Source organism: Salvelinus namaycush, chromosome 20 (assembly GCF_016432855.1).
Source record: "Salvelinus namaycush isolate Seneca chromosome 20, SaNama_1.0, whole genome shotgun sequence".
Lineage (NCBI taxonomy): Eukaryota > Metazoa > Chordata > Actinopteri > Salmoniformes > Salmonidae > Salvelinus > Salvelinus namaycush.
The window spans coordinates 20637719-20665587 of NC_052326.1; the positions used below are offsets into that span (position 1 = coordinate 20637719).

A 27869-nucleotide genomic window follows, 5' to 3' on the forward strand; every position below is an offset into this window, starting at 1 on the left:
AAGTATCTCAAAATGGTGACTAGGATAGTGGTAAGTTTGTCAAATAGAGTCCAACATGGTAATTGGTGAATTGAGTATAGCTAGCTATAATTCCAATGGTTTGGCGATAATAGGGAAAGAAGAGCAGTTTTTACATGGTTAAAGGAAAAGGATTACGTTATTTATTGTTTACATGAAAGGTATCATTCGATACATTCTGATGAAGTGGCTTGGGAAAAAAGTGGGATGGTAAAATCTATTTCTGTCACGGTGCTAAGGAATTCAAAAGGTGTTATAATTCTAATAAAAAAACTATCTAGATCTTGAGGTGCAATCTGTTAACCTAGATCCAAAAGGAAGATGGATTGCTTTGAATGTACTACTTGATGGTAAAAAGTTATGGCTCATAAATCTATATGGACCGAAAAATGACGATTCAAACTTCTTTGAAAATATTTATAATAATCGAATTAGTCTCCAAGATACAAATAACTCTATTGTAATGATAGGGGACTACAACACATTTTTAAGTACGTAAATAGACCATAAAGGCAATCATACTACCAACAATCACCCTCTAGCGCTCATAGAGATTATGATAATTATGGATACGTTGGAATTGACGGCTATTTGGAGGCTCAAAAAATCGGATCTCATAAGATATACTTGGAGGAGACTTAATCAAGCTAGTCGGATTGATAATTTTCTGGTATCCTTTTTTATGGTGCCAAAAGTGAAAAAGGTATTGATTAAGGTTTGAATGTGATCAGATCATCAACATATCCCTCCATATACAATTGAAGTCGGAAGTTTACTTACACTTAGGTTGGAGTCATTAAAACTTGTTTTTCAAACACTCCACAAATTCTTGTTAACAAACTATAGTTTTGGCAAGTCGGTTAGGACATCTACTTTAGGCATGACACAAGTCATTTTTCCAACAATTGTTTACAGACAGATTATTTCACTTATAATTCACTGTATCACAATTCCAGTGGGTCAGAAGTTTACATACACTAAGTTGACTGTGCCTGTAAACAGCTTGGAAAATTCACAAAAATGATGTCATGGCTTTAGAAGCTTCTGATAGGCTAATTGACATCATTTGAGTCAATTGGAGGTGTACCTGTGGATGTATTTCAAGGCCTACCTTCATACTCAGTGCCTCTGCTTGACATCATGGCAAAATCAAAATAAATCAGCCAAGACCTCAGAAAAAACATTGTAGTCCTCCACAAGTCTGGTTCATCCTTGGCAGCAATTTACAAATGTCTGAAGGTACCACGTTCATCTGTACAAACAATAGTACGCAAGTATAAACACCATGGGACCACACAGCCATCATACCGCTCAGGAAGGAGACGCATTCTGTCTCCTAGAGATGAACGTATTTTGGTGCGAAAAGTGCAAATCAATCCCAGAACAACAGCAAAGGACCTTGTGAAGATCCTGGAGGAAACAGGTACAAACGTATCTATATCCACAGTAAAACGAGTCCTGTAATTGACATAACTTGAAAGGCCGCTCAGCAAGGACGAAGCCACTGCTCCAAATCCGCCACAAAAAAGCCAGACTATGGTTTGCAACTGCACATGGGGACAAAGATCGTACTTTTTGGAGAAATGTCCTCTGGTCTGATGAAACAAAAATAGAACTGTTTGGCCATAATGACCATTGTTATGTTTGGTGGAAAAAGGGGGATGCTTGCAAGCCAAAGAACACCATCCCAACCGTGAAGAACAGGGGTGGCAGCATCATGTTGTGGGGGTGCTTTGCTGCAGGAGGGACTGGTGCACTTCACAAAATAGATGTCATCATGAGGCAGGAAAATTATGTGGATATATTGAAGCAACATCTCACGACATCAGGAAGTTAAATCTTGGTCGCAAATGTGTCTTCTATTTGGACAATGACCCCAAGCATACTTCTAAAGTTGTGGCAAAATGGCTTAAGGACAACAAAGTCAAGGTATTGGAGTGGCTATCACAAAGCCCTGACCTCAAGCCTATAGAAAATGTGTGGGCAGAACTGAAAAAGCGTGTGCGAGCAAGGAGGCCTACAATCCTGACTCAGTTACACGAGCTCTGTCAGGAGGAATGGGCCAAGATTCACCCAACTTATTGTGGGAAGCTTGTGGAAGGCTACCCGAAACGTTTGACCCAAGTTAAATAATTTAAAGGCAATGCTACCAAATACTAATTGAGTGTATGTAAACTTCTGACCCACTGGGAATGTGATGAAAGAGATAAAAGCTGAAATAAATCATTCTCTCTACTATTATTCTTACATTTCACATTCTTAAAATTAAAGTGGTGATCCTAACTGACCTAAAACAGGACAGTTTTACTAGGATTAAATGTCAGGAATTGTGAAAAACTGAGTTTAAATGTATTTGGCTAAGGTGTATGTAAACTTCTAACTTCAACTGTGACAATGACAAACTTTCCACGAGGACAGGGATATTGGAAATTTAACCAGGGATTATTGACTGACACTACATTCTTACCAAAAACGAAGGAATTCATGACATACCTTTTGTTGAACAATACAGGTTCAGGGGACCCACTTATTATATGGGATGCCTTTAAGTGTGCCTTTAGATGCCATTCAATTAAACTTTCATCCCAAAAACAAAAATGTTATCGGTCAATGGAGAAAAGACTTACAACAGAAATTTAAAATCTAACATTACAAATCAATGGTGTAGATAAATGTAATACATAGGCACTAAATAATCTAGACGCGAAACAAAAGGAGTTTGAGGAATTTATTCAGGAAAGATCGGGTTTCATCTTTATAAAAAAACTGAGCAAATTGGATGGAGAACTGCAAAAAAGTTTTTTCTAAACCTTCAATATAGAAACACAACCAAAAAGATCCTACAATTTATTTTTAGGAGGAAGTAAATTTTTTAAACATTGTTCTCTTGTCAAGTTCCTTCAACCTCACTTGACGATGAGTTTTGTGATATCCTTCTCCCAAAAAATCAGATTAAACTATCTGCAACAGAAAAAAAGTATTGTTGTGAAGTATTAATTGCACATGACGAGCTATGGTTGGCAACTGATTTCTATCAGACGGGGAAAACCCCTGGTCTTGATTGCATTCCAATAGAGATATATACAACTTCTTATGAACTACTGAAATATCCATTACTATCATGTTTTAATTACTCATGTATAAATGGCAGACTGTCGGACACACAATCAGAGAGACTGGTTTTTTCTCCTACTGAAGCAGGAGCCAGGGGAGCAATACAAAGACCCCGTCTCGTAAAAATAATTGGAGGCCCCTCACCCTTCAATGTTGCGAAGCAATGAGCAAAACGTATTGCTCATAGAATAAAAAAGGTCCTACCGGTTATGTACAACAATTCATCACGATCAGACGGGATTCTTAAAAGGAAGATATATTGGAGACAACATTAGACAACTACTAGAAATAATGGAAAACTATGAGAGTGCAGGGAAACCAGGTACAGTATAATCTTTATGGCAGATTTTGAGAAAGCCTTTGATACAGTATGTCTAGAATCTGTTTACAAGTGCCAGGATTTTTCAACTTTGGAGAATTTTTAATAAAATGGGTAAAAGTAATGTACAACAACCCTTTATGTAAAATAATAAATAATGGTTACTTCTCTGATAACTTTGAATTGTCAAGTATAAAACAAGGTTGCCCTCTGTCACCATACTTATTTATAATGGCCATTGAACTGTTAGCTAATGATAACATTAAAAGGCTAAACATGTTTGGATTAGAGACAAAAGTATCAATGTACTCCGATGATTCAAGTTTTCTCTTGAGTCATCAATCTTCAACCTTGAAGGGCCTCATTAAGGACCTGGATAATTTCTCCAGTTTCTCTGGACTAAAACCCAACTATGATAAGTGTACTACTATATTAAGGATTTGGTCTCTAAAAGACACAAACTTTAAATTGCCATGTGGTCTCCGGATTAAATGGGTGGATGGTAAGTCGATATGCTTGGTGTACCTATCCTGGAAAAGTTTAGCGAAGTTGCAACAATACATTTTGAAAGAAAACATAGCAAAATAGATAGAATCTTGAAAATGTGGTGAGGGAAACACCTATCCATTTACAGGAAGATTACCCTGATTCATTCTCTAGTGATATCACATTTGACATATTTCTTCATGGCTCTAATGACTCCAGGAGAGTCCTTTTCTAACCATGCAAGAACAAAAATATTTCACTTTATTTGGAATGGCAAACCAGATTAAGTTAAACGAGCATATTTACATAATGAAAAGGAGTTCTGATATTAAGGCTTTAAATCTCTCTCATAAAGCCTCCATTGTACCAAAATTGTATCTAAATCCAAACTGGTTTTCGACTAAGAGAGGCCCATCCATTGCTTAAGATTGGTCTCTTTGCCTTTTTGCCAGATGAAAATTTTACATTTTAGGTGGATTGACAATGGAACTCTGTTTAAAGTATCGTCCTTTTAAAAAGAAGTCATACAGAGTTGGGTACAATTTCAATTTCATCCTCCAGAAAAGGCATATTTAATATTACAGCTAATAATATGGCTAAACTCCAATGTACTGATTGAAAAAATATATACCCTACCGTTCAAAAGTTTGGGGTCACTTAGAGATGTCCTTGTTTTTGAAAGAACAACAAATTATTTTGTCAATTAAAATAACATAAAATTGATCAGAAATACAGTAGAAACATTGTTAATGTTGTAAATGACTATTGTAGCTGGAAACGGCTAATTTTTTATGGAATATCTACATAGGCGTACAGAGGCCCATTATCAGCAACCATCACTCCTGTGTTCCACGTTGTGTTAGTTAATCCAAGTTTATCATTTTAAAAGGCTAATTGATCATTAGAAAACCCTTTTGCAAATGTGTTAGCACAGATGAAAACTGTTGTGCTGATTAAAGAAGCAATAAAACTGTCCTTCTTTAGACTAGTTTAGTATCTGGAGCATCAGCATATGTGGGTTCGATTACAGGCTCAAAATGGCCAGAAACAAAGGACTTTCTACAGAAAATCGTCAGTCTATTATTGTTCTGTGAAATTAAGGCTATTCCGTGAAACTGAAGAAACTGAAGATCTCTTACAATGCTGTGTACTAGTCCCTTAATAGAACAGCGCAAACTGGCTCTAACCAGAATAGAAAGAGGAGTGGGATGCCCAGGTGCACAACTGAGCAAGAGGACAAGTACATTAGATAGTCTAGTTTGAGAAACAGATGGTCCTCAGCTGACAGCTTCATTAGTACTCGCAAACACCAGTCTTTCAGAAGAAAGGTCTTTATTTCTGGCTGTTTTGAGCCAGTTTTATTGCTTCTTTAATCAGAACAGCAGTTTTCAGCTGTGCTAACATAATTGCAAAAGGGTTTTCTAATGATCAATTAGCCTTTTAAAATGATAAACTTGGAGTAGCTAACACAACGTGCCATTGGAACACAGGAGTGATGGTTGCTGATAATGGGCCTCTGTACGCCTATGTAGATATTCCATTAAAAATCTGCCTTTTCTAGGTACAATAGTCATTTACAACATTAACAATGTCTACACTATATTTCTGATCAATTTGATGTTATTTTAATGAACAAAAATTCAGATTTATTTCAAAAACAAGGACATTTCTAAGTGACCCCGAACTTTTGAACGGTATTGTATATATTGGGAAAAAATGTACAAGAAGGGTATAATATTTATGAAGAACATTGTAAACAAGGCCGGTAAAATTATGTCACACAAGCAACTAACAACAGTGTATGAAGGTATAAGACAAAATTCTAACCAACTCATCGCGGCTCTTCCACAAAATTGGAAGAGACAATTACTTAAAGAAGAAATTAAAGAATTAGTCTTTCTGCCACCCATTAAAAGTCATAAAATGCTTAAAATGATTAGTATAAATCGAAAATGTATCAGTTTCACTTAAAGTCTAAATGTTTTACACCAATGTCGTATAAAATTCTAGTTGGCATCGGGTCTATGAACTGATATATAAAACAACAATTGATTCATCAATCTGTTCGTTTCAATTTGAGCTATTATATAAAATACTTGCTCCAAAAAGAATGCTCAATATATGGGGCATTGAACAGTCAGCCTTGTGCAGACTCTGCCATGCGGAAACAGAGCATATTTTCTGGTACTGTCCATCGGCTTTTGGAGTCAGGTCCAGGAATGGTTGTTATGCCATAATATCAGGGTCCAGATGGACCTGCAAACTGTATACCTTAGGGGATCTGATAAGACACGATCAGTCAATGGGAAATATCATTATACTCTTGGTTAAAGTATTTATTTTCAGGGCAATATCTGTAAAAAAACAAAACAAATAGGGAGGTTCAGAACCATCGTAAGACATCACAGTGAAATGGAGGGATGTATTGCAAAAGGAAATAGCAAAATTGCATTATACTGGGACAGATGGGTTCATCTGTGGACATCGGAGGGTTGGAGATAAAATCACAATGATTGGTGGATTGGCCGCAGTGGGTGAAAATCCAGAACTTGAAAAGAAGGAAATTAGGAATATACTGTATATGTATTTATGTACCTTAAATGTGAGCGAAAATAGCTGTAAGTAGCAGTAGAAGTATTGTTGTCCATTAGTTTACTCCAATCAGGGTAGGGGTTGGTAGGGTTGGGGGGAAAAAGTGTAAATAATTTAAAATATATATATTGGGATTAGAAATTATGCAAACAATTAAATTCATAGTACCCACAATCTATCTGAAATATTAAAGCTGATCTACCCCCACCCCCCCCCAAAAAAGTACTATAAAATAAAATAAATTATATGAAGATTTGTTTCCCCCATAAATCGAAACAATCCAATGTGTCATTAGTTGTGTGTGCAACTTACGTAATCTGTATGGGGTTTTTGTGGGGTGAAGTGTATTTCCACTTTAAAATAAATCTAATTTAAAACTCACTTGACTGTCATTTTTCCTGTGCTGTGTCTCAATATTGGCTGAATTGATGCTCTGCTTCATCGAGTCTGTCCTTCAGGCTACACTCAGGGGGAAGCCAACTGGCAATGGATGAATTTGTTTAGATTACATTCCCAACTTGATATATGATATCTCCATTGCGCAACAGCCTGATCTCTCTGTAAGACTATGTACCTCAGTGAATTATGGGTCATTTTCCTATGAGGATTTTTTGTCAAACTCATATCTCTCTATAAGACTATGTACCTCAGTGAATTATGGGTCATTTTCCTATGAGGATTTTTTGTCAAATTCATATTGATAATGACACTCTTTAGGCTTAATGTTGTAACATGTATTGTAGGTGGGCCTAATGTACAGTATCTTATTAATTAATTAGCAGAAATAGCTAGCTACCCACTGCAGGCTCACTGTGCTGGGGTCTTTTTCATGACATCATACAGCACAGCTGCCTCCCTCTGACGATGTGTGCCCATTACACTGAACAGGCCTCAGTCATAACGTCCATAAATGGTCCTTGATACATCATTTATGATCATTAGTCATAACCACTGTCATGAAACTCACCAATTTAGTTTTTCCTCTCCTTCACTTAAAAATATGTATTTTATCCCAATTTCTTGATACCACTGGATATTCATTTAATTAACTTTTCTTTTCATTTAAAAAATAATAATATATATTTCACCTTTATTTAACCAGGTAGGCTAGTTGAGAACAAGTTCTCATTTGCAACTGCGACCTGGCCAAGATAAAGCATAGCAATTCGACACATACAACAACACAGAGTTACACATGGAATAAACAAAACATACAGTCAATAATACAGTAGAAAAATAAGTCTATATACAATGTGAGCAAATGAGGTGAGATAAGGGAGGTAAAGGCAATTATTTATTTATTTTTAATAAATACATTTTTTTTTTTATTCATTCATACCTGAGGTTATTGTACTCTACGTAATGTGGCTGGAAAATACGGTAATTGATGTGTTTGTTGATGTAGATGGTGCTACTAGACTAGTTCTGTATTTATGTTTGTCATACAGAAGACTTAGCAGGAGGCTGTCACAGATTTAGCTGAGTCATAGCTTGCTGATTTTATCTCCTGATTGTACTCAGGTGTATTACTCTGTCATTGGACTTGGGGAGGGGGTGTGTGCCCCCCCCCCCCCCCCCCCCCCCCCCCTCCAGAGAGAGAGGGGGAGAGAATGAGTGAGGGAGGGAGAAGCCAAATTGTCATTCTTCTACCCTCCCTTATCCCACCATTGTAAAATAGCTCCATTTTCTCCCATTCCTCCCATCCCCCTCTCTCCATAGATCATTTCCCAGGGATGGCCTGGAGCCAAGTTGTGCTAATTAATTCTAAACTATACGATTTTTTAATATGAGACTGCTGTGCCAAGTTGCCTCTAGAAACATCCCTGCAATTCCATGTGGCATTTTGAATGCTTAAGCATTGTGCTGTTTGCATTTGTGGTTTGAAGGTGCTTCAATTGTCTGTTACATGAGCATTGAGTAAATGAGCTTAAAAGGGAGCAGGGAGAGAGAGAGAGAGCTTTCCTAACAACACACAGGAGACATTCTGCAGCTCAGTTTGTGTATGCCATTCTTCTGACGTTCAAAGGAATAGAGTCCGTCTTCCGTTCCCGTGAATTAATTCAACTCTGCGGCTCATTTTGGTAGAGTTGTTGATGTGTTTGACAGGGAGCAAACATTCCTCTCACGCTGATAAAATAGGCAGTGCTTCATCTAGGCAGTAGAGCGTTTACCTCTCCCTAAATAGGTCTGTCTGGTTTCCCTCTGAGCCAAGTCTAGACCTAGGTAGCTTTCTCTTTCCCTATGCAAAAGCACACTAGCCCAAACTGGATGTCAAGACCCATTTACCAGGCTGAGCTGGTGACCCAGTTCCCCCTAACAGTAACAGGAGCGATGGAGTGACCCTCTGTCAGTCAGTAATTAGGCCCACTGGTCCCTGGGACGGGTTATCGTCCCAAATGAATGGCTGTAATTGGGTGGTGAGGGCTGGTGTTTTATACAGCCGTTGTTTGAGTGATATAGTAAAGGAGCTGACATGGGTGAAGCTTGGGGGGAAGGGGGAAAGGAGAGGGGTCTGACTGAAACGTAATGAGTGTTCTCCAATCTTTCCTATTTTTCATTACCATCTCATCTCCCCCACATGCACATTTCATCACCTTCACTATTCATCTTCTTCTGTGTGTCTCTTTTCTGTCTTCTCCTTTTCTCTCCCCCTCCCTTTCTCTCTATCTCAGAGTGTGTCTAATAGGAGGGCTGTCTGTTCTTGATTATGAATTATAAGCGTTAGCTCTTGCTCTTAGCTTGGATGTGTGGTCACAAAGACAGGGCCCAGATTCACAAAACACTTCTTAAGCAACATATTAAGAAGCTTCTTAAGAAAAAAAATAAGCAGTTCATAAGATAGTTTGCAAGTGCAATTCCTCCACAATATCTTAAGATTTCATGAATTTCTTACGAACCTCTCAAATATCTTCTTACAAACTTAAATATCTTCTTAAGATGATTCTCGCTAGGCAACCAATTTAGCTAGCTATCTAGCTAGCAATGACAATCATGTTAGCATATTTCGTTCTGAGATTACAATTCTAAAACACCCTCTTGAGTTTCAAATATTAATACTGAAACTTTCAGATGAAGTTTGTGAGTGAATTAAACAATTGCATTAATTGCTTTCATTAGCTTATTTTCTCACTGCCCTGAGTTTATGACAAGGGTTTAGCTATCTTGGAATTAAAAACATTTCCAAGAGCAAATCCAAGAGCTTTCTTTTCAAGAATCTAATTTCTTCTTAACTTTTTGCATAATGAGAAACATAAGAAATTACGCAAGAACATTTCCAATAACCTTTTTGAGGAATAGAAACTTTGCTCAACTTTCTAAGTCTATAGTTAAGGAAAAGATTGCAGTTAAGAAGAAGGTTTTGTGAATCTGGGCCCTGACCTTTACCTGATCGTTAAGGCACAGCAACTGGGTCACAGCTGGCCAATTACGGCAGGAGCTCAATCGATTGCTCCTCACTTTGCTTCTGTAACCATCACTTCTCCTCCTCTGGTCAGCTGGCTGGGGATGTGATGTGTGAGGTGTTCACAGGCAGACTGAAAGCCTGAATAATTACTCTATGCCTGCAGCTGCATCCAGATAACACCTGTGATTGAAGCAGTAAGCAGCCCTGCATAGGTGGGTGCTAATGCCTATTTGGATTTATGTCAATAGATGTCTGTGTGCCCATTTGTATCATCCTGTGGCATTTCACTGTATGATTCCAGCAGTAATCTGACCTGTAAACTTCATGCATCAACTGTTTTATTCCAAAAATAGTTTGTGATATGTGCTAACATGAAAACAGAAGTTAATGGAATATGTCTCTCCTGTCATCTTGAAGAATGGGGGGTATCGAATGACAAGGACTTGAGAGTCACTATGTTTGACAGTATGAGAGTCACTCTGTTAAAGCACTGTGTGTGTGCGTCCGTGCGAGTGTGTGCGCAGGTGTGTGTGTGCATGTGTGAGTGAGCGCTGCACAGACTTGAATAAGTGTTGCCCCCAAGTCCTATCATCAAAGAGAAATGTAAATGAGTTAAAGCCAGCTGCTAATAAGCTAGCGCTTGAAAATTGTCTTTGTTTTAATATCCCTTGTTAAGCACTGGGAAGCCAAGCTTTGAAATCACTGTCCATGTAAACTCAGCAAAAAAATAAACGTCCCTTTTTCAGGACCCCGTCTTTCAAAGATAATTCGTAAAAATCCAAATAACTTCACAGATCTTCATTGTAAAGGGTTTAAACACTGTTTCCCATGCTTGTTCAATGAACCATAAACAATTAATGAACATGCACCTGTGGAATGGTCGTTAAGACACTAACAGCTTCCAGACAGTAGGCAATTAAGGTCACAGTTATGAAAACTTAGGATACTAAAGAGACCTTTCTACTGACTCTGAAAAACACCAAAAGAAAGATGCCCAGGGTCCCTGCTCATCTGTGTGAACGTGCCTTAGGCATGCTGCAAGGAGGCATGAGAACTGCAGATGTGGCCAGGGCAATAAATTGCAATGTCCGTACTGTGAGACGCCTAAGACAGTGCTACAGGGAGACAGGACGGACAGCTGATCGTCCTCACAGTGGCAGACCACGTGTAACAACACCTGCACAGGATCGGTACATCCGAACATCACACCTGCACAGAATCGGTACATCCGAACATCACACCTGCAGGACAGGTACAGGATGGCAACAACAACTGCCCGAGTTACACCAGGAACGCACAATCCCTCCATCAGTGCTCAGACTGTTCGCAATAGGCTGAGAGAGGCTGGACTGAGGGCTTGTAGGCCTGTGGAAGGCAGGTCCTCACCAGACATCACCGGCAACAACGTCGCTTATGGACACAAACCCACCGTCGCTGGACCAGATAGGACTGGAAAAGTGAAGTGCTCTTCACTGACGAGTCATGGTTTTGTCTCACCAGGGGTGATGGTCGGATTCGTGTTTATCATCGAAGGAATGAGCGTTACACCGAGGCCTGTACTCTGGAGCGGGATCGATTTGGAGCTGGAGGGTCCGTCATGGTCTGGGGCGGTGTGTCACAGCATCATCGGACTGAGCTTGTTGTCATTGCAGGCAACCTCAATGCTGTGCGTTACAGGGAAGATATCCTCCTCCCTCATGTGGTACCCTTCCTGCAGGCTCATCCTAACATGACCCTCCAGCATGACAATGACACCAGCCATACTGCTCATTCTGTGCGTGATTTCCTGCAAGACAGGAATGTCACTGTTCTGCCATGGCCAGCGAAGAGCCCGGATCTCAATCCCATTGAGCACGTCTGGGACCTGTTGGATCGGAGGGTGAGGGCTAGGGCCATTCCCCCCAGAAATGTCCGGGAACTTGCAGGTGCCTTGGTGGAAGAGTGGGGTAACATCTCACAGCAAGAACAGGCAAATCTGGTGCAGTCCATGAGGAGGAGATGCACTGCAGTACTAAATGCAGCTGGTGGCCACACCAGATACTGACTGTTACTTTAGATTTTGACCCCCCCTTTGTTCTGGGACACATTATTCCATTTATATTAGTCACATGTCTGTGGAACTTGTTCAGTTTATTTCTCAGTTGTTGAATCTTGTTATGTTCATACAAATATTTACACATGTTAAGTTTGCTGAAATTAAACGCAGTTGACAGTGAGAGGATGTTTCTTTTTCTGCTGGGTTTAGAACGGGAGAAGGGGAAAAACCTACATACCATATTTATTCCATACAGAGGTCTGTGATCTGGGGCTCCCAGATCTGTTCCCTGCCTCTGATGGCGGTGTCCTTTCTGCACTAGCAAGATCAGAGGGCCTCTGTGCAATTCTAATCAGTGCAGAGGGTGGGAAGAGAGAAAGACTGTATGGTAGAGGTAAAGTAGAGAGACATAGACTATGTGGTAGAGGGAGAAGGAGGGTAAGAGTGGCTGTGAGCGAGAGGAGAGAGGCTATGAGTAGAGGGAGAGGGAGGGTGAGAGAGCGAGAGACTGTGAGGTAGAGAGAGAGGGAGGGGATTGATATAGTGAGAGTGTGAGGCAGAGAGAGGTAGAGGAAGGAACAGAGAGCTGATACGTGGAGCTGTAACCTGCTCTTTCAGGCAACATACGGCAGCCCTGCAGTGCACTGAGACTATGTGAATGAAGGAATGTGGTAGCGAGCAAGAAAGAGAGCAGAAGAGAGAGAGCAAGAGGGACAGGGTAAGAGAAATCTTGAGGGATTTGGGAAAGGGGATGAGCATCAAGACTGCCTGTTGTGCATGCAGGAAGGGCACGGTTGAGGCTGCTTTCTGGGCTCGTGAGTATCCAGCATCAGGACTTTATGCCCTGTGAGGGGAGCAGTGTGGAGAGCGTGTGAGCCGAGAGAAGCTTCTTTGTGACAGTACGTGCATCAGACAGGGGATGCAGCAAACCTCTGCCCAGAGCACAGGGGCTTCTGGAGCTAGCTGTACCCACAGCGGGGGAGAGCCAGGTGGGTGGAGGGGGCTTATCGCATGGGGAGGGGGCAAACTGAACCAAGGTGGTCCTGTGGAAATCTCAGCCAAGAGTCAAGAGGCTCACCTGCGCTCTGTTGGAGCTGAGCTTGGATTTACTGGTGTGAGATATGATAAGAATGTTCTCTGAATGAGCCAGCCTCCAGAGGAGTGTCTATATGCTGGGAAGCACCAGGTTTACCACCAGGATCTCTGGGAACACCAAGGACATACAGCCTCTTTTCACAGGCAGGCAGGTGGGCAGGCGGCTGGAGTTTTATCAATGGGCTTGTAATTGAATTCTGATTTGATTCCATCAGTTTTTCATCAACAGTCGGGAGCCACACGGGTGACATGAGTTTTGGTGTATGAGATTGGACTCTCATTCCGTTTGTGGAGTAAGAAAATAATCCTATAGAGAATATCATGATCCAAATTACATTAATACCTTACCTTATCATGGTTCTACCTTTATTCAATGAGCCACGTCAGAGCTCTCAGACAGGTTGTCCACTAAAACCATGGGACTGAGACAGAGGTGAACAAGTGCTACAAAGTGTACTCTGTGGAGCTGTAACTTACTGTGGTTTATCATACTTTAGTGGAATACTTTCTGTTTTAAGGATTAGGATGATGGTTTAACCAGGACAAAGGACACAATGTGGAGTGTGATATCCAGTAATACTGTATCATTTTTGTGTGGCATTGAAAGTTATTTTGTTTAGTGCTTCGTGTACTGGAAATATTGACACATTTTTAGGCATAGGCAAAGTCACAAACACTTTTTTGTAGTCAAGGATGTACCTACCAAAGGGATACATTTTCATGTCAGTAATTAGCTAAACATTTTTATGGAAGATGCCAGATTGGCTCAATCAATTGAACGTGGTGATCAATATTCAAAGGGTCTACATATCCAACTCTACCTCTACCCTTGCCTGACATTGACACTCACAGTAACGACAGTGGGTGTACAGTATATCACGGCGGGCTGGTTCCACCACTATATCTCCAGTGTAAGAGTAGCCGGGCCCCTCCTGCTCTGTGGGAGCTGCCCTCCCCCAGCCTGGACCCTGTCTCCTCTACCCTGTTGGTGCTCCTGCACTCGGCTGTGCTGGCCGAGGATGATGTGGCAATGCCATGTCTCGTCCTCGGAGTGCCGCTGCTACCGGCTGAAGGGCTTTTCCCTGCTGAAGCGCTTCCCTCTCTCGGCAGATGGGGCCTGCAGCAAAGCCCTGGACCAGCCCGTGGGTGAGTGGCTGGAGCATGTGGGGCTGCCACAGTACGAGAGCAAGCTGCTGCTTAATGGCTTCGACGACCTACGCTACATGGTGAGTCAACATGTCTAAGATATTTTCTACTTTCCATCTCTCTCCATCTCCTTTTCTCCCTCTTCACTTTCTCTATCCATCTTCTTCTCTCTCTCCTAGTTTCCATCTCCATTCTATGGCACAACAAAACCTATTAACATGCCATCTCATTTACAGTAAAATCCCAGTCACCACCATCCCACCTATCTTGGCAGGCTGATTTATGTTCTTAACCTCAACCCCCATGCTGGCCCAGCCAGATAGCATACAGAGTATAGCTCACCCAATCATCAGCAGATACGACAAGTGGCTCTGTTGAGGCCACAGTACGGATGTTACTTCAATTTCTGCTAACGTCAACTGCAATTCTATGAGATATATTGTGGCAAAGTTAAGATTCCTTTTTCAGAGGCATGAATCATTTTTTATGTAGTGACTTCATGCTGTAGTGACTGTCTATTGTGATGTCATGGTCAAATTGTATACTGATTTTAAAAAAGGACATTTTTGTAGTCCTGAAAAATCTTTAACTGATGCCACTTCAGCCAGAAAAACAATTTTCAACCAGAAAGTTACATCATTATGACATCCCTTGTGCTTCTTACAGATGCAGGATCTTAATTTGATCACTCTTTTGTTGCTGAGAATGTTCCTGCTCAGCAGGAAATGCAAACGTGTAGTGTATTTGAGTTTTTAAAAGGATTCTAAAGTTTGTAATTTACACAATTTACAGACTTTATACACTATTTTTTTTTCACCCCCTACAAAAATGTCCATTCATTATAATCCACATAATAATTCACATTTCCTGTTGCTGCAGGATTATTTTCCTGCTGTAGCAAACTGGCTCAAATTAAAATCCTTCATCTGTGTGTCTTGTTTTTGAAAAGCATAGACAGATTCATCTGGCTGTGCTGTTTTAAAGTCTCTGGAATTATGAATGTACAAAACAACACTTACACTGATTGTGTAACTCTGAGAAAGCTGTTGTAAAGGGTGAATAACATGGTCTTTAAAGCAAACACATTAATCAATCTGATAACATAGCTGCTTCAGTACTGTAGTCTACAGGAGGTTGCCATAGATGAGAGATTGGTCAGGGGCAACTGACTGCACCTTTTAGAGAGGTCACATAACCAATGGAAGAGGTCTGATATACTGAGTATGGACTGGGAATAGCTAGTCAGTCAGCCCAGTGTACCAATACCAAATGTCTATATACAGTGTGTGCAAATGAGGTAAGATAAGGGAGGTAAGGCAATAAATAGGTCTATGTGAAATAATTACAATTTAGCAATTAAACACTGGAGTGATAGATGTGCAGAAGATGAATGTGCAAGTAGAGATACTGGGGTGCAAACGAGCAAAAAATAAAATAAAATAAATAACAGTATGGGGATGAGGTAGTTGGATGGGCTATTTACAGATGGGCTATGTACAGGTGCAATGATATGTGAGCTGCTCTGACAGCTGGTGCTTAAAGTTAGTGAGGGAGATATGAGTCTCCAGCTTCAGTGATTTTGGCAATTAGTTCCAGTCATTGGCAGCAGAGAACTGTAAGGAAAGGCGGCCAAAGGAGGAATTGGCTTTGGCGGTGACCAGTGAAATATACCTGATGGAGCGTGTGCTATGGGTGGGTGCTGCTATGGTGACCAGTGAGCTGAGATAAGGCGGGGCTTTACCTAGCAAAGACTTATAGATGACCTGGAGCCAGACAAATATGAAGCGAGGGCCAGCCAACGAGAGCATACAGGTCGCAGTGGTGGGTAGTATATGGGGCTTTGGTGACAAAACGGATGGCACTGTGATAGACTGCATCCAATTTGCTGAGTAGAGTGTTGGAGGCTATTTTGTGAATGACATCGCCAAAGTCGAGGATCGGCAGGATAGTCAGTTTTACGAGGGTATGTTTGGCAGCATGAGTGAAGGATTCTTTGTTGCGAAATAGGAAGCCAATTCTAGATTTAACTTTGGATTGGAGATGCTTAATGTGAGTCTGGAAGGAGAGTTTACAGTCTAACCAGACACCTAGGTATTTGTAGTTGTCCACATATTCTAAGTCAGAACCGTCCAGAGTAGTGATGCTGGACGGGCAGGCAGGTGTGTGCAGTTATCGGTTGAAGAGCATGCATTTAGTTTTACTTGCATTTAAGAGCAGTTGGAGGTCACGGAAGGAGAGTTGTATGGCATTGAAGCTCGTCTGGAGGTTAGTTAACACAGTGTCCAAAGAAGGGCCAGAGGTATACAGAATGGTGTAGTCTGCGTAGAGGTGGATCAGAGAATCACCAGCAGCAAGAGCGACACCATTGATGTATACAGAGAAAAGAGTCGGCCCGAGAATTGAACCCTGTGGCACCACCATAGAGACTACCAGAGGTTCGGACAACAGGCCCTCCGATTTGACACACTGAACTCTGTCTGAGAAGTAGTTGGTGAACCAGGCAAGGCAGTCATTTGAGAAACCAAGGCTGTTGAGTCTACCGATAAGAATGTGGTGATTGACAGAGTCGAAAGCCTTGGCCAGGTCGATGAATACAGCCGCACTGTAGTGTCTCTCATTGATGGCGGTTATGATATTACTTAGGACCTTGAGCGTGGCTGAGGTGCACCCATGACCAGCTCGGAAACCAGATTGCATAGCGGAGAAGGTATGGTGGGATTCGAAATGGTCGGTGATCTGTTTGTTAACTTGGCTTTCGAAGATCTTAGAAAGGCAGGGTAGGATAGATATAGGTCTGTAGCAGTTTGGGTCAAGACTGTCTCCCACTTTGAAGAGGGGGATGACCGCGGCAGCTTTCCAATCTTTGGGGATGTCAGACGATACGAAAGAGAGGTTGAACAGGCTAGTAATAGGGGTTGCAACAATTTTGGCAGATACTTTTAGAAAGAGAGGGTCCAGATTGTCTAGCCCGGCTGTTTTGTAGGGGTCCAGATTTTGCAACTCTTTCAGAACGTCAGCTGTCTGGATTTGGGTGAAGGCAAAATGGGGGAGGCTTGGGCAAGTTGCTGTGGGGGGTGCAGGGCTGTTGACCGGGGTAGTGGTTGCCAGGTGGAAAGCATGGCCAGCCATAGAAAAATGTTTATTGAAATTCTCAATTATCGTGGATTTATCGGTGGTGACAGTGTTTCCTAGCCTCAGTGCAGTGGGCAGCTGGGAGGAGGTGCTCTTATTCTCCGTGGACTTTACAGTGTCCAAGAACTTTTGGGAGTTTGTGCTACAGGATGCAAATTTCTGTTTGAAAAAGCTAACGTTTGCTTTCCTAACTGCCTGTGTATATTGGTTCGTAACTTCCCTGAAAAGTTGCATATTGCGGGGGCTATTCGATGCTAATGCAGTATGCCACAGGATGTTTTGTGCTGGTCAAGGGCAGTCAGGTCTGGGGTGAACCAAGGGCTGTATCTGTTCCTGGTTCTACATTTTTTGATTGGGGCAAGCTTATTTAAGATGGTGAGGAAATTACTTTTAAAGAGTAACCAGGCATCCTCTACTGACGAAAAGAGGTCAATATCCTTCCAGGATACCCGGGCCAGGTGGATTAGAAAGGCCTGCTCGCTGAAGTGGTTTAGGGAGCATTTGACAGTGATGAGGGGTGGTCGTTTGACCGCGGACCCATTACGGTCACAGGTAAGGAGGCAGTGATCGCTGAGATCCTGGTTGAAGACAGCAGAGGTGTATTTAGAGAGCAAGTTGGTCAGGATGATATCTAAGAGGGTGCCCATGGTTATGGATTTAGGGTTGTACCTGGTAGGTTCCTTGATCATTTGTGTGAGATTGAGGGTATCTAGCTCAGATTGTAGGAAGGCCGGGGTGTTAAGCATATCCCACTTTAGGTCACCTAACAGTATGAGCTCTGAAGATAGATGGGGGGCAATCAATTCACATATGGTGTACAGGGCACAGCTGGGGGCTGAGGGGGGTCTATAACAAGCGGCAACGGTGAGAGACTTGCTTCTGGAAAGGTGGATTTTTAAAAGTAGAAGCTTGAATTGTTTGGGCACAGACCTGGATAGTATGACAGAACTCTGCAGGCTCTCTCTGCAGTAGATTGCAACTCCGCCCCCTTTGGCAGTTCTATCTTGTCGGAAAATGTTATAGTTAGGGGTAGAAATTTCTGGGATTTTGGTGGTCTTCCTAAGCCAGGATTCAGACATGGCTAGGACATCCGGGTTGGCAGAGTGTGCTAAAGCAGTGAATAAAACAAACTTAGGGAGGAAGCTTCTAATGTTAACATGCATGAAACCAAGGCTTTTACAGTTACAGAAGTCAACAAATGAGAGCGCCTGGGGAATGGGAGTTGAGCGAGGCACTGCAAGGCCTGGATTAACCTCTACATCACCAGAGGAACAGAGGAGGAATAGGATAAGTGTACAGCTAACGGCTATAAGAACTGGCCGTCTAGTACGTTCGGAACAGAGAGAAAAAGAGAGTAACATTTTTGGGGACCGTAAGGCCTACTCTCAGAACGACTGGCTAAAAACCATACAAAAGTACTGGAGACTCTCTTTAATAAGGTAATAATAGGATGAGGATAATGGGTCATTAGCATTGTGATGTTAATGTTAATCTCTTGACTAATGTGTCTGAGGTGTAGAAGCACCAAGCAGATAATTGATTAGCTCCCTGCAGGACATATTACCCTCAGATACTTACAAGGACATGTAGGTTGTGTCTGAAAAGGTCAGAGCAGTCAGAGAGATGTTGTAAAGGTTCAATCGTGTCCTATTGAACTGTCTGTCTGCCAAATTCATTGTATCACTGCAGAGTTGATGTGTTAATTATTTTATTTGCTTGGTGGGCTGATTCTGGATCAGGAGAGGTGGTGTGCTGGGTTTTGCCCTGCATCGTTTTTGTTGAATAGTTGACATACTCTGTGAGATATTGTTCAACCCTATCATCAAATGACTTTATAAATCACATAGAAATACAATATCATGAAGCTATGAGTAGCAAAGGTAATGGTGACTGTGCCAGAGATGCACATTAGTTGGTGAACAACTGACCTGAAAGATGCAAATATAAAGATGTCATCTTCATTAATAAAATAGGAGAGAAATCAAATCCTCTCTTTTATACTAAAGCACAGTGGGGAAATCTGAATGCCCCATTTTCCTGCTGACCCCAAAGGCAAGGGTGTCATAGAACAAATTCTTCATTGCTGAGAAATCAGAGTTAGACCAATCAATCAATCAATCAAGTTTATTTTATATAGCCCTTCGTACATCAGCTAATATCTCGAAGTGCTGTACAGAAACCCAGCCTAAAACCCCAAACAGCTAGTAATGCAGGTGTAGAAGCACTACCCTTCAGACCTATCAATGTAGATACAGTATGACTACCATCAGAGAACACAGGCTCACATACACTCTGTAGGGATTTGTCTCAGCATGGGATGATTGCTCCAAGTGCAGCTTTTGAGGGATCATAAATAATAAACTGCTGTGTTCCCATTTTCCTAATTTTTACAAGTTGATAATAATTTTTTATTGGTTTCATCAACCATAAATGGGTCTCTCATGTCTCTCATATGGCCTACCGTTTTCCCTTATAGGGTTTTTTGGTGCTTTTTACATCGCAAATCATAAAATACATGTTTTTAGAGCCTCCTCATTTCATGACACCTTCCTCCTTTGTGATGAGGGACTGTATGTATCGCAGTTATGTAATAAGCAGTTATAGATATGGACAAAAATAGATATTCATTACTTAATCATATTTTCCTGATGAAGTATAAATGACAAGCTCCCATGGGACCTCCTGGAACATCCAACAATCACTTTAGTTGAAATATCTATTTCAGGCTATTCCTGAAGTCAGTCACTGCATTAGTTTGATCCTCGTTCTAGTGATAATCAGTATGTAATTTCCTACTGTCATCCCTTGTTACTGTAACTGCTGCATTGTGCTCCAGAAACAAGCAGTGATGCCATATTTAGAAAAGACTAGCTCCATTTGAACATTCTTGGCCAGGAAGAATCACTCTGCAGCAGTCCACTGGGAAAATGCTGAGCTCCACATTTTTAAGGGTCTCCTTGTATCTTTATTCCCCCCTATAAACCTGAATTAGATGACGAAGCTTGTGCCTCTTATGGAGAACTATGTAAAACAAATGGTGCACATTTATTGTTGTCAATCATTACTGTAAAGGAAAATGGGAAATGTTAAGTTGACTTTATTGTATTCACAATTATATGCAGTGAAATCCTCATTCCTTGTCTCCAACACCACAGCTGTTTGCATACACATGTGCATACACGCACGCACGCACGCACGCACGCACACACGCACGCACGCACGCACGCACGCGCGCGCACCCACCCACCCACGCACGCACGCACGCACGCGCACCCACCCACCCACGCACGCACGCACGCACGCACGCACGCACGCACGCACGCACACACACACACACACACACACACACACACACACACACACAGATGCGTAGTCCTAAACATTTCCCTCATAGCAAATGTAATGTTTCATTGCAACATTGCAGCTCAGATGTAAAAGCTGCTGCAGTTTTTATTGCTTTTCCCTTGGTGGTTTTTCATTAAAATAGATTGATTACCTTTGGCATGCACAATTTATTTGACTCCAATGTCCTCCAATTCTTGTTTGTCTGAGGACATAAATAAGTGTGTGTGTGTGTGTGCTTTTACTTGTGTGTTCATTTGTGGTCGTGTGTGTGTGTGTGTGTGTCTGTGTCTGTGTGTATTATTGATTGCATATAGGGACCTATAGAGTGTAGGGGATGTTGTAATGTCTATGTTAATAGTTAGCTTAAGGGGATTTATACGTGTTTCGGTATATTGTGGACTTTGGGAAGTGTCTGCAGTTTGTGGTACTTGTGTAATTAACTTATGCGTGTGCATGCATGCGTTGATGCATGTGTAGGGCAGTAACGTGATGGAGGACACAGACCTTAGAGATATGGGAATCACTGACCCTGGCCACAGAAAGAAGATCATCCGTGCAGCACGCAGCTTGCCCAAGGTACAGTAGTTATCATCAGTCCAGGGTACTGCCTGCAACCTTGTGCCTGGTTGACCATTCATCCCTGTCTAAGAAGCCACCGTACATCAAGGTGTCAAGGAGTGTGCATTATCTATGTTTGTGCACAGTATTTTCAATCATGATAATGAAATGTATTGTAAAGTAACTTTGATCTAGCCTGTAGCTATGTGTGGCAATAGCAATCATGTGAACAAGCCTTTTGACATTGGGTACGGTTTAAAAATCTTGAAAGAAATTGTGAAATCCTGCTTTTATTTGAATGTAATTTGATCTCCTTTCTGTCCCTCTTTGTAGGTGAAAGCCCTGGGCTGTGACGGCAGCACCTCTCTGTCCACCTGGTTGGATGTGCTAGGCCTCCAGGAGTACCTGCCTAACTTCCTGTCCAGTGGCTACCGTACCTTGGACTGTGTGAAGAATCTATGGGAGCTGGAGATTGTCAATGTGAGGCCAATGTTTTGTTAGTGAATTATGTAGTGCCTCAGGGAAGAGACAGCACTGTACGGAGCTTAAGGCTGAACAGATTTGAGCTGAATAATTGAGGAGAGTCCATTCTGTCTGCTTGTCGAGTGCCAGCATGGGTGTCAGACTCACTGTATACAGTCAGTGTGAGTGTATAATGTGTATTTCCATTCATATTTGTTGGTTTGTACTTGTTTGTCAATATTATATTAGTGCCTGTGTTGTTCATATGAACGTAGTCCTATGTAGTTACCATTGTTTCTGATCTGTGCCCATCTCTGCAGCTGTTGAAAATCAGCCCTCTGGGCCACAGGAAGAGAATCATAGCGTCTCTGGCAGAGCGGCCCTATGAGGAGGCCCCGACCAAATCACAGATCTCTCACCGTCTCTCACAGATCAGGGTTAGTAAGAGTCCTCAGTGTCTTACATTTGAACAATAATCCCAGCTAGCACATTTGGTTCCTTGGAAGTTGTGGGAACATAAGTTTTTGGTTTCCCATTGGATCTGGAAACGAAGCCATAAGTAAAACGGAAGGGAAAATTTATTTTTAGGTTGCAGGGAGGTTCAGAGAACGTTTTAATCTGGTTCCTTGAAAGTTTTTCTGGGAAGTTTTATTAAAGCTCTGAGAACGAAAATTAGTATTTAGAGTTTTTTTAATAACTTCCTTAAAACTACTACTGAATGTTTCAATAAGACTTTTAATAACACTGCTAGCTTATTTTGTATTAACTTTTTTTAAATTCAAGTACAGATAGAAATTAATTTCCTTAGGCATTAATCATGCAAATATATTTCTTTTGAATTGTGACACAGCATCAGTGAGCTTCAAACCTATAACCTTCTGCTCTCTATGCATGGAATTAGTCCAATGCACCACCAGGATGGAGCTAGCATGTCATGTTTTATTACACATACAAAGCTGCTCCTTTTAGTATATTAAAACAGACCCCTTTTCAAAGGAAACAAGCACTCATTAAGATGAGGTGTGTCCAATTAGTTGTCGAGGCCGTACACCTGAACACAGTTAACAAGATAGAGAATAGAGAGAGTTTAGTTGATGCTGAGAACAGAATCGGTGGAGGCTGCTGAAGGGACGACGACGCATAATAATAATTGTTTGCGTTCTGGGAATGCAATGTATGTTTTTAATAACATTCTTAGAATGTTCTCTGAATGTTACTAAAGTTTTATTGTGGTTTTTATGGAAAGTTTTCATAACGTTCTCGAAACAGTTTGAGAACATGACTTTAAATAGAACCATGTGGAAACCTGTAAAAAACGTTATGCTGAAATACTGAAATTCCCACAGAAGAATGTTGTTTCTTAATGTTCTCTGGACTATATTTAAACATTCCCAATGTCAAACCAGTTGGAGAACATTCCTAGAACATTACCAAAATGTAAATTGAAGCTAAAAAGTAACTTTTTGGGCGACCCGACAATATCCATATCGAAATGTGAGTTATAGATCTGTCATTCTCATTGAAAGCAAGTTTAAAAATGAATAGATCTGTTCTATGTGCACTATTTCTATGCCTCCTGTTTTTAAGTTTAGTTTTTGTGTCTGCTACATTAGGTTTTGTACACCAGCTTCAAACATCTGAATGTACAATATTTTTGGTTATGGATATATCACAGCACTTTAGATAGTACAATGATTTTCTCACTATACTATTTTCTCACTATGTTTGTCACATAAACTGAAATAAACTGAAACCAAAAAATGTCAGAGCGATTAAATGTAACCATGTTTGAACATTTAGGAAACGTTCTGTTAATGAAATACCAAGAAAATATATATTTTTTGTTAAGTTCCTTAAATGTGCTGAGAATGTTTTAAAGCCAAGCAACTATCCTGCACCATTATCAGAAAGTTGTGGGAAGGTAGTATGCAAAATAACCTCCTCCTGCCTGCTCTAAGAAACATATGGTTCTCAGAACATTATGTGCTAGCTGGGATCTCATTTGTACTGTATGCCACTACATAATGCTCTAATATCTTATTGAAATCTGTATTGTGTCACTATGTTTTCTTATCTTTCACATCCAATCAGTCATCAATATGATCAATCAATCTGTATGTGGCAGTTTCAGGACCTGTTGTCCCAGACAGGGACCTCTCCTCTGAGTCAGATGGACCCTTCCACCAGTCGCTCCATGGACATGCTCCTGCCCTTGGGAGAGGCAGGCAGGAGGAGGAGAGCCATGGACCAGGACTGTAGCGTGTCCCTGCGCTCCTACAGCGAGAGACCCCGCTCCCACGTTAGTCCTCCTGCCAAAACGCTGTCTTTACCTGTACCTCATGAAGTAACAGAAATACAGTATGTGTCTCTGTGGTGTGCTTGGGATAATCATGTTATAAAGAGAGATATCTGCTGCTGGGGTGATCTGAAACAGAAGCTGTTATGTGTTTAACAGATTATTGAAGTCATTCCATGCTTGTATTAAATATGCACTGAGTATATAACACATTAAGAACACCTGCTCTTTACATGACATACACTGACCAGGTGAATCCAGGTGAAAGCTATGATCACTTATTGATGTCACATGTTAAATCCACTTAAATCAGTGTAGATGAAGGGGAGGAGACGGGTTAAATAAGGATTTTTAAGCCTTGAGACATTTGAGACATGGATAGTGCATGTGTGCCATTCAAAGGGTGAATGGACAAGACAAAACATGTGAGTGCCTTTGAACGGGGTATGGTAGTAGGTACCATGTGCACCAGTTTGTGTCAAGAACAGCAAAGCTGCTGGGTTTTTCACACTCAACAGTTTCCTTTGTGTATCAAGAATGGTCCACCATCCAAAGGACATCCAGACAACTTTTGATCAAAGTGTTACAGCATCTTTTTAGTTTTAGAATCCTGTAATATTTTGTGACTAAATGTTCTGCCATAAAATCTTTGTACAGTACAGCATCAATCCATGTCTATCTGTCTTTCCAGGACAGGCAGAGTGACCGACACAGGGAACCCCGTTTGACCCTCCGGCCGCCGAGCCAGTCTGCCACGTACACCACGGTCTCTGCTTGGCATCACCAGCCTGAGAAACTTATCTTAGAGTCTTGCGGGTATGAGGCCAGTGTAAGTCATGTCAATGGTCAATCTCCTGTCGTGTTGTGTCAATGGAAGTCCCCTTGAATCTCGGCCACTAGAAAAGTCCTCAATCCGTGTTTGATAATCGCTTGATGTATCAAGAATTGATAGTTCCCACTGGGCACAAACTGGTTGAATCAACGTTGTTTCCACGTCATTTCTTTGAACCAACTTGGAATATACATTGAATTGACGTCTGTACCCACTGAATTCAGAGATAATAGCCTGTTTTGTTGCTTCTTTCCCAGTATATGGGATCAATGATTATCAGGGATCTAAGGGGGATTGAGTCCACTCAAGAAGCCTGTGCTAAAATTAGGGTAAGTCTGACTGTCATACTACAGATCAATACTCAATCACTCTATTCTAGCACTCCGTATTAATATGGATCCCCTCGCCATTTTTTTTCTACTTGTAGAAGTCAAAGGACCATTCAAAAAAGGGTCCTGTTGTCATCCTCTCCATCACTTATAAAGGGGTCAAGTTCATTGATGCCACCACCAAGGTAATGGGAGCCTGTTGGCAATGAGAGATGCATAATGAGCTCAACTGCATTATTTTTCTCTCTCGCGTTCTCATATTATTTCCCCTACAATAAAGATAGCACTGTTGGTTCGGATGAAGTCAGTGGTTGTTACTGGTTGATGGTTGTGTTCCTGTTGCTCCTCAGTTCCAACCTGTTATTTTGTCCTCTCACCAGACAATAGTAGCCGAGCATGAGATCAGGAACATCTCCTGTGCGGCCCAGGACCCTGATGACCTCTGCACCTTCGCCTACATCACCAAGGACAGTAAGAGTGGCCACCACTTCTGCCATGTCTTCAGCACTGTGGAAGTGGTGAGGAACACAATGATGACACCAGCCCAAACCCCTCAATCAATCATTCCATAAGACTATGCCAAAATACAATCACCCATTTCCCACCTTCTAAAGTACTCTGATTTGTATTAATTTGTTTCTAAATTCCATATCATATCATTAAAAAATCTTGAAAGGAAAAACTTGATTGACAAAACTGCATGCAGCTTCTTGATTAATCAAATTGCCTAAATGTCTTGATTAGTCTCTTTTATAAGCCATGTGCCAAACAGTCCTGGCACACGACACAGCTACAACTTGATTATCTAATTAAATAGTCTATTAACATAGTTCCACTGCTATGATTGACAACTTAATGATAAAAATGCAGATTGTGCCTCATTCAAAGTAGCTGTCAGTCACTACTGCAACTGTCTCTTCATTCTTTACTCTCTCCCTCGGTACAGACTCAGACCTATGAGATCATCCTGACACTGGGACAGGCATTTGAGGTGGCCTATCAGCTGGCTCTCCAGACCAAGGCCAGGCAGTATGTCCCAGTCCCCCCGCCGTCTCTGGGGTCAGAGGTCATTGAGACCAAATCCAGCCGGCCCACGTCACAACAATGGAGCAGCATGAGGAGATCAACAGTGAGTACCACACACTGAGCACAAACAAAAAATTGACATGTAGCTGTGTGTGTGTTTCTAAATGATATGCATACTGTGTTTGTGTATACAGTATGTACAGGTAACTGTCAAAATAATGGAAATACAAAAACAAAATGTCTTAATAGGGTGTTGGGCCACCACGATCCACCAGAACTGCTTTAATGCTCCTTGGCATAGATTCTACAAGTGTCTGGAACTGTATTGGAGGGATACGACACCATTCTTCCACAAGAAATTCCATCATTTGGTGTTTTGTTGATGGTGGTGGAAAACGCTGTCTCAGGCACCGCTCCAGAATCTCCCATAAATGTTCAATTGGATTGAGATCTGGTGACTGAGATACACGCAAGCACGCACACACGCACACGCACACGCACACGCACACACACACACACACACACACACACACACACACACACACACACACACACACACACACACACACACACACACACACACACACACACACACTTTAAACCTCTTATGCTCTTTTAAGACCTATTTCAAAGTCACTGTGATCTCTTCTTCCAGCCATGGTAGCCAAAATAATGGGCAACTGGGCATTTTTATACATGACACTAAGCATGATGGGATGTTAATTGCTTAACTATCTCAGGAACCACACCTGTGTGGAAGCATCTGCTTTCAATATACTTTGTATCCCTCATTTACTCAAGTGTTTTCTTAATTTTTTTCAGTTACGTATGTATGTGTACATGCGTAGGCATTTATGCATAAATATGCACAATCAGATAACACACAGTCCTCCTGACCAAATGTTCCTCCGGATTTTAAACCACTGATCACACTATAAAAAAAAAGGAAGATTTGTAGTGCGATGAAAGTGATGACTCATTACTTTGCTACCAATCTCACCTCCCCAACTCTAAATCACTCAGATCGGAGTAGATTTTCCTGCAGCCATACAGTATGCGAAACTTGATGAGTGAATAGTGTTATTTTTTGCTAACAGGCAGGATATGATATAATCTGGAAATAAAGAGAAAGAGGGAGAACTGTGCGTCTCTCTGCTGGTCACCCGGCCCCTCCACTGATTCCCAGGATATTGATTGAGAATGTTACATAAATGTTTACTTATGCCCTGGGCCATGTATGGATGTATTGGCCTTTCAGGACCCTGAATAATGAACACTCAGTGATCACAGTCACCTGAGAAAGCTGGACCGTCTGGACCATGCATGCACACTGCTCAACATGTTTATGCATCCACGCAAATCACTATGCTTTATTATCTGCTATAAAACATAATATATTATGAGGTAATCAGTTCGCTGCATAATGCACAGTTGGCAGTATTTATTATCTAGTTTTAGGCAGTGGAATTCTAGGAACATCTAGAACAAGACAACTCCATTTGAAGCTTTTAATGTAGATTAATTTCACAATTATGAGATGACCTGTCCTTTTTTCCGATGTACTTTCATTCTTGCCAGGTATGCACTATTTTGGTCCGATGTACACTACCGTTCAAAAGTTTGGGGTCACTTAGAAATGTCCTTGTTTTTGAAAGAAAAGCACATTTTTGTCCATTAAATT

General features: G+C 41.3%; 1 protein-coding gene across 1 annotated transcript in view; it reads left to right on the top strand.

The window, feature by feature from the left end:
* LOC120065113 (ankyrin repeat and SAM domain-containing protein 1A-like) overlaps window positions 1-27869 on the top strand; it is a 45166-nt gene that overhangs the window by 10868 nt on the left and 6429 nt on the right. Inside the window, exons 4-13 of the mRNA XM_039015843.1 lie at window positions 14173-14288; window positions 21163-21261; window positions 21577-21723; window positions 22026-22142; window positions 23831-24004; window positions 24693-24830; window positions 25091-25162; window positions 25261-25347; window positions 25543-25680; window positions 26109-26291. Coding sequence (XP_038871771.1) covers window positions 14173-14288; window positions 21163-21261; window positions 21577-21723; window positions 22026-22142; window positions 23831-24004; window positions 24693-24830; window positions 25091-25162; window positions 25261-25347; window positions 25543-25680; window positions 26109-26291 — 1271 coding nt within the window. The remainder of the gene's footprint in view (window positions 1-14172; window positions 14289-21162; window positions 21262-21576; window positions 21724-22025; window positions 22143-23830; window positions 24005-24692; window positions 24831-25090; window positions 25163-25260; window positions 25348-25542; window positions 25681-26108; window positions 26292-27869) is intronic.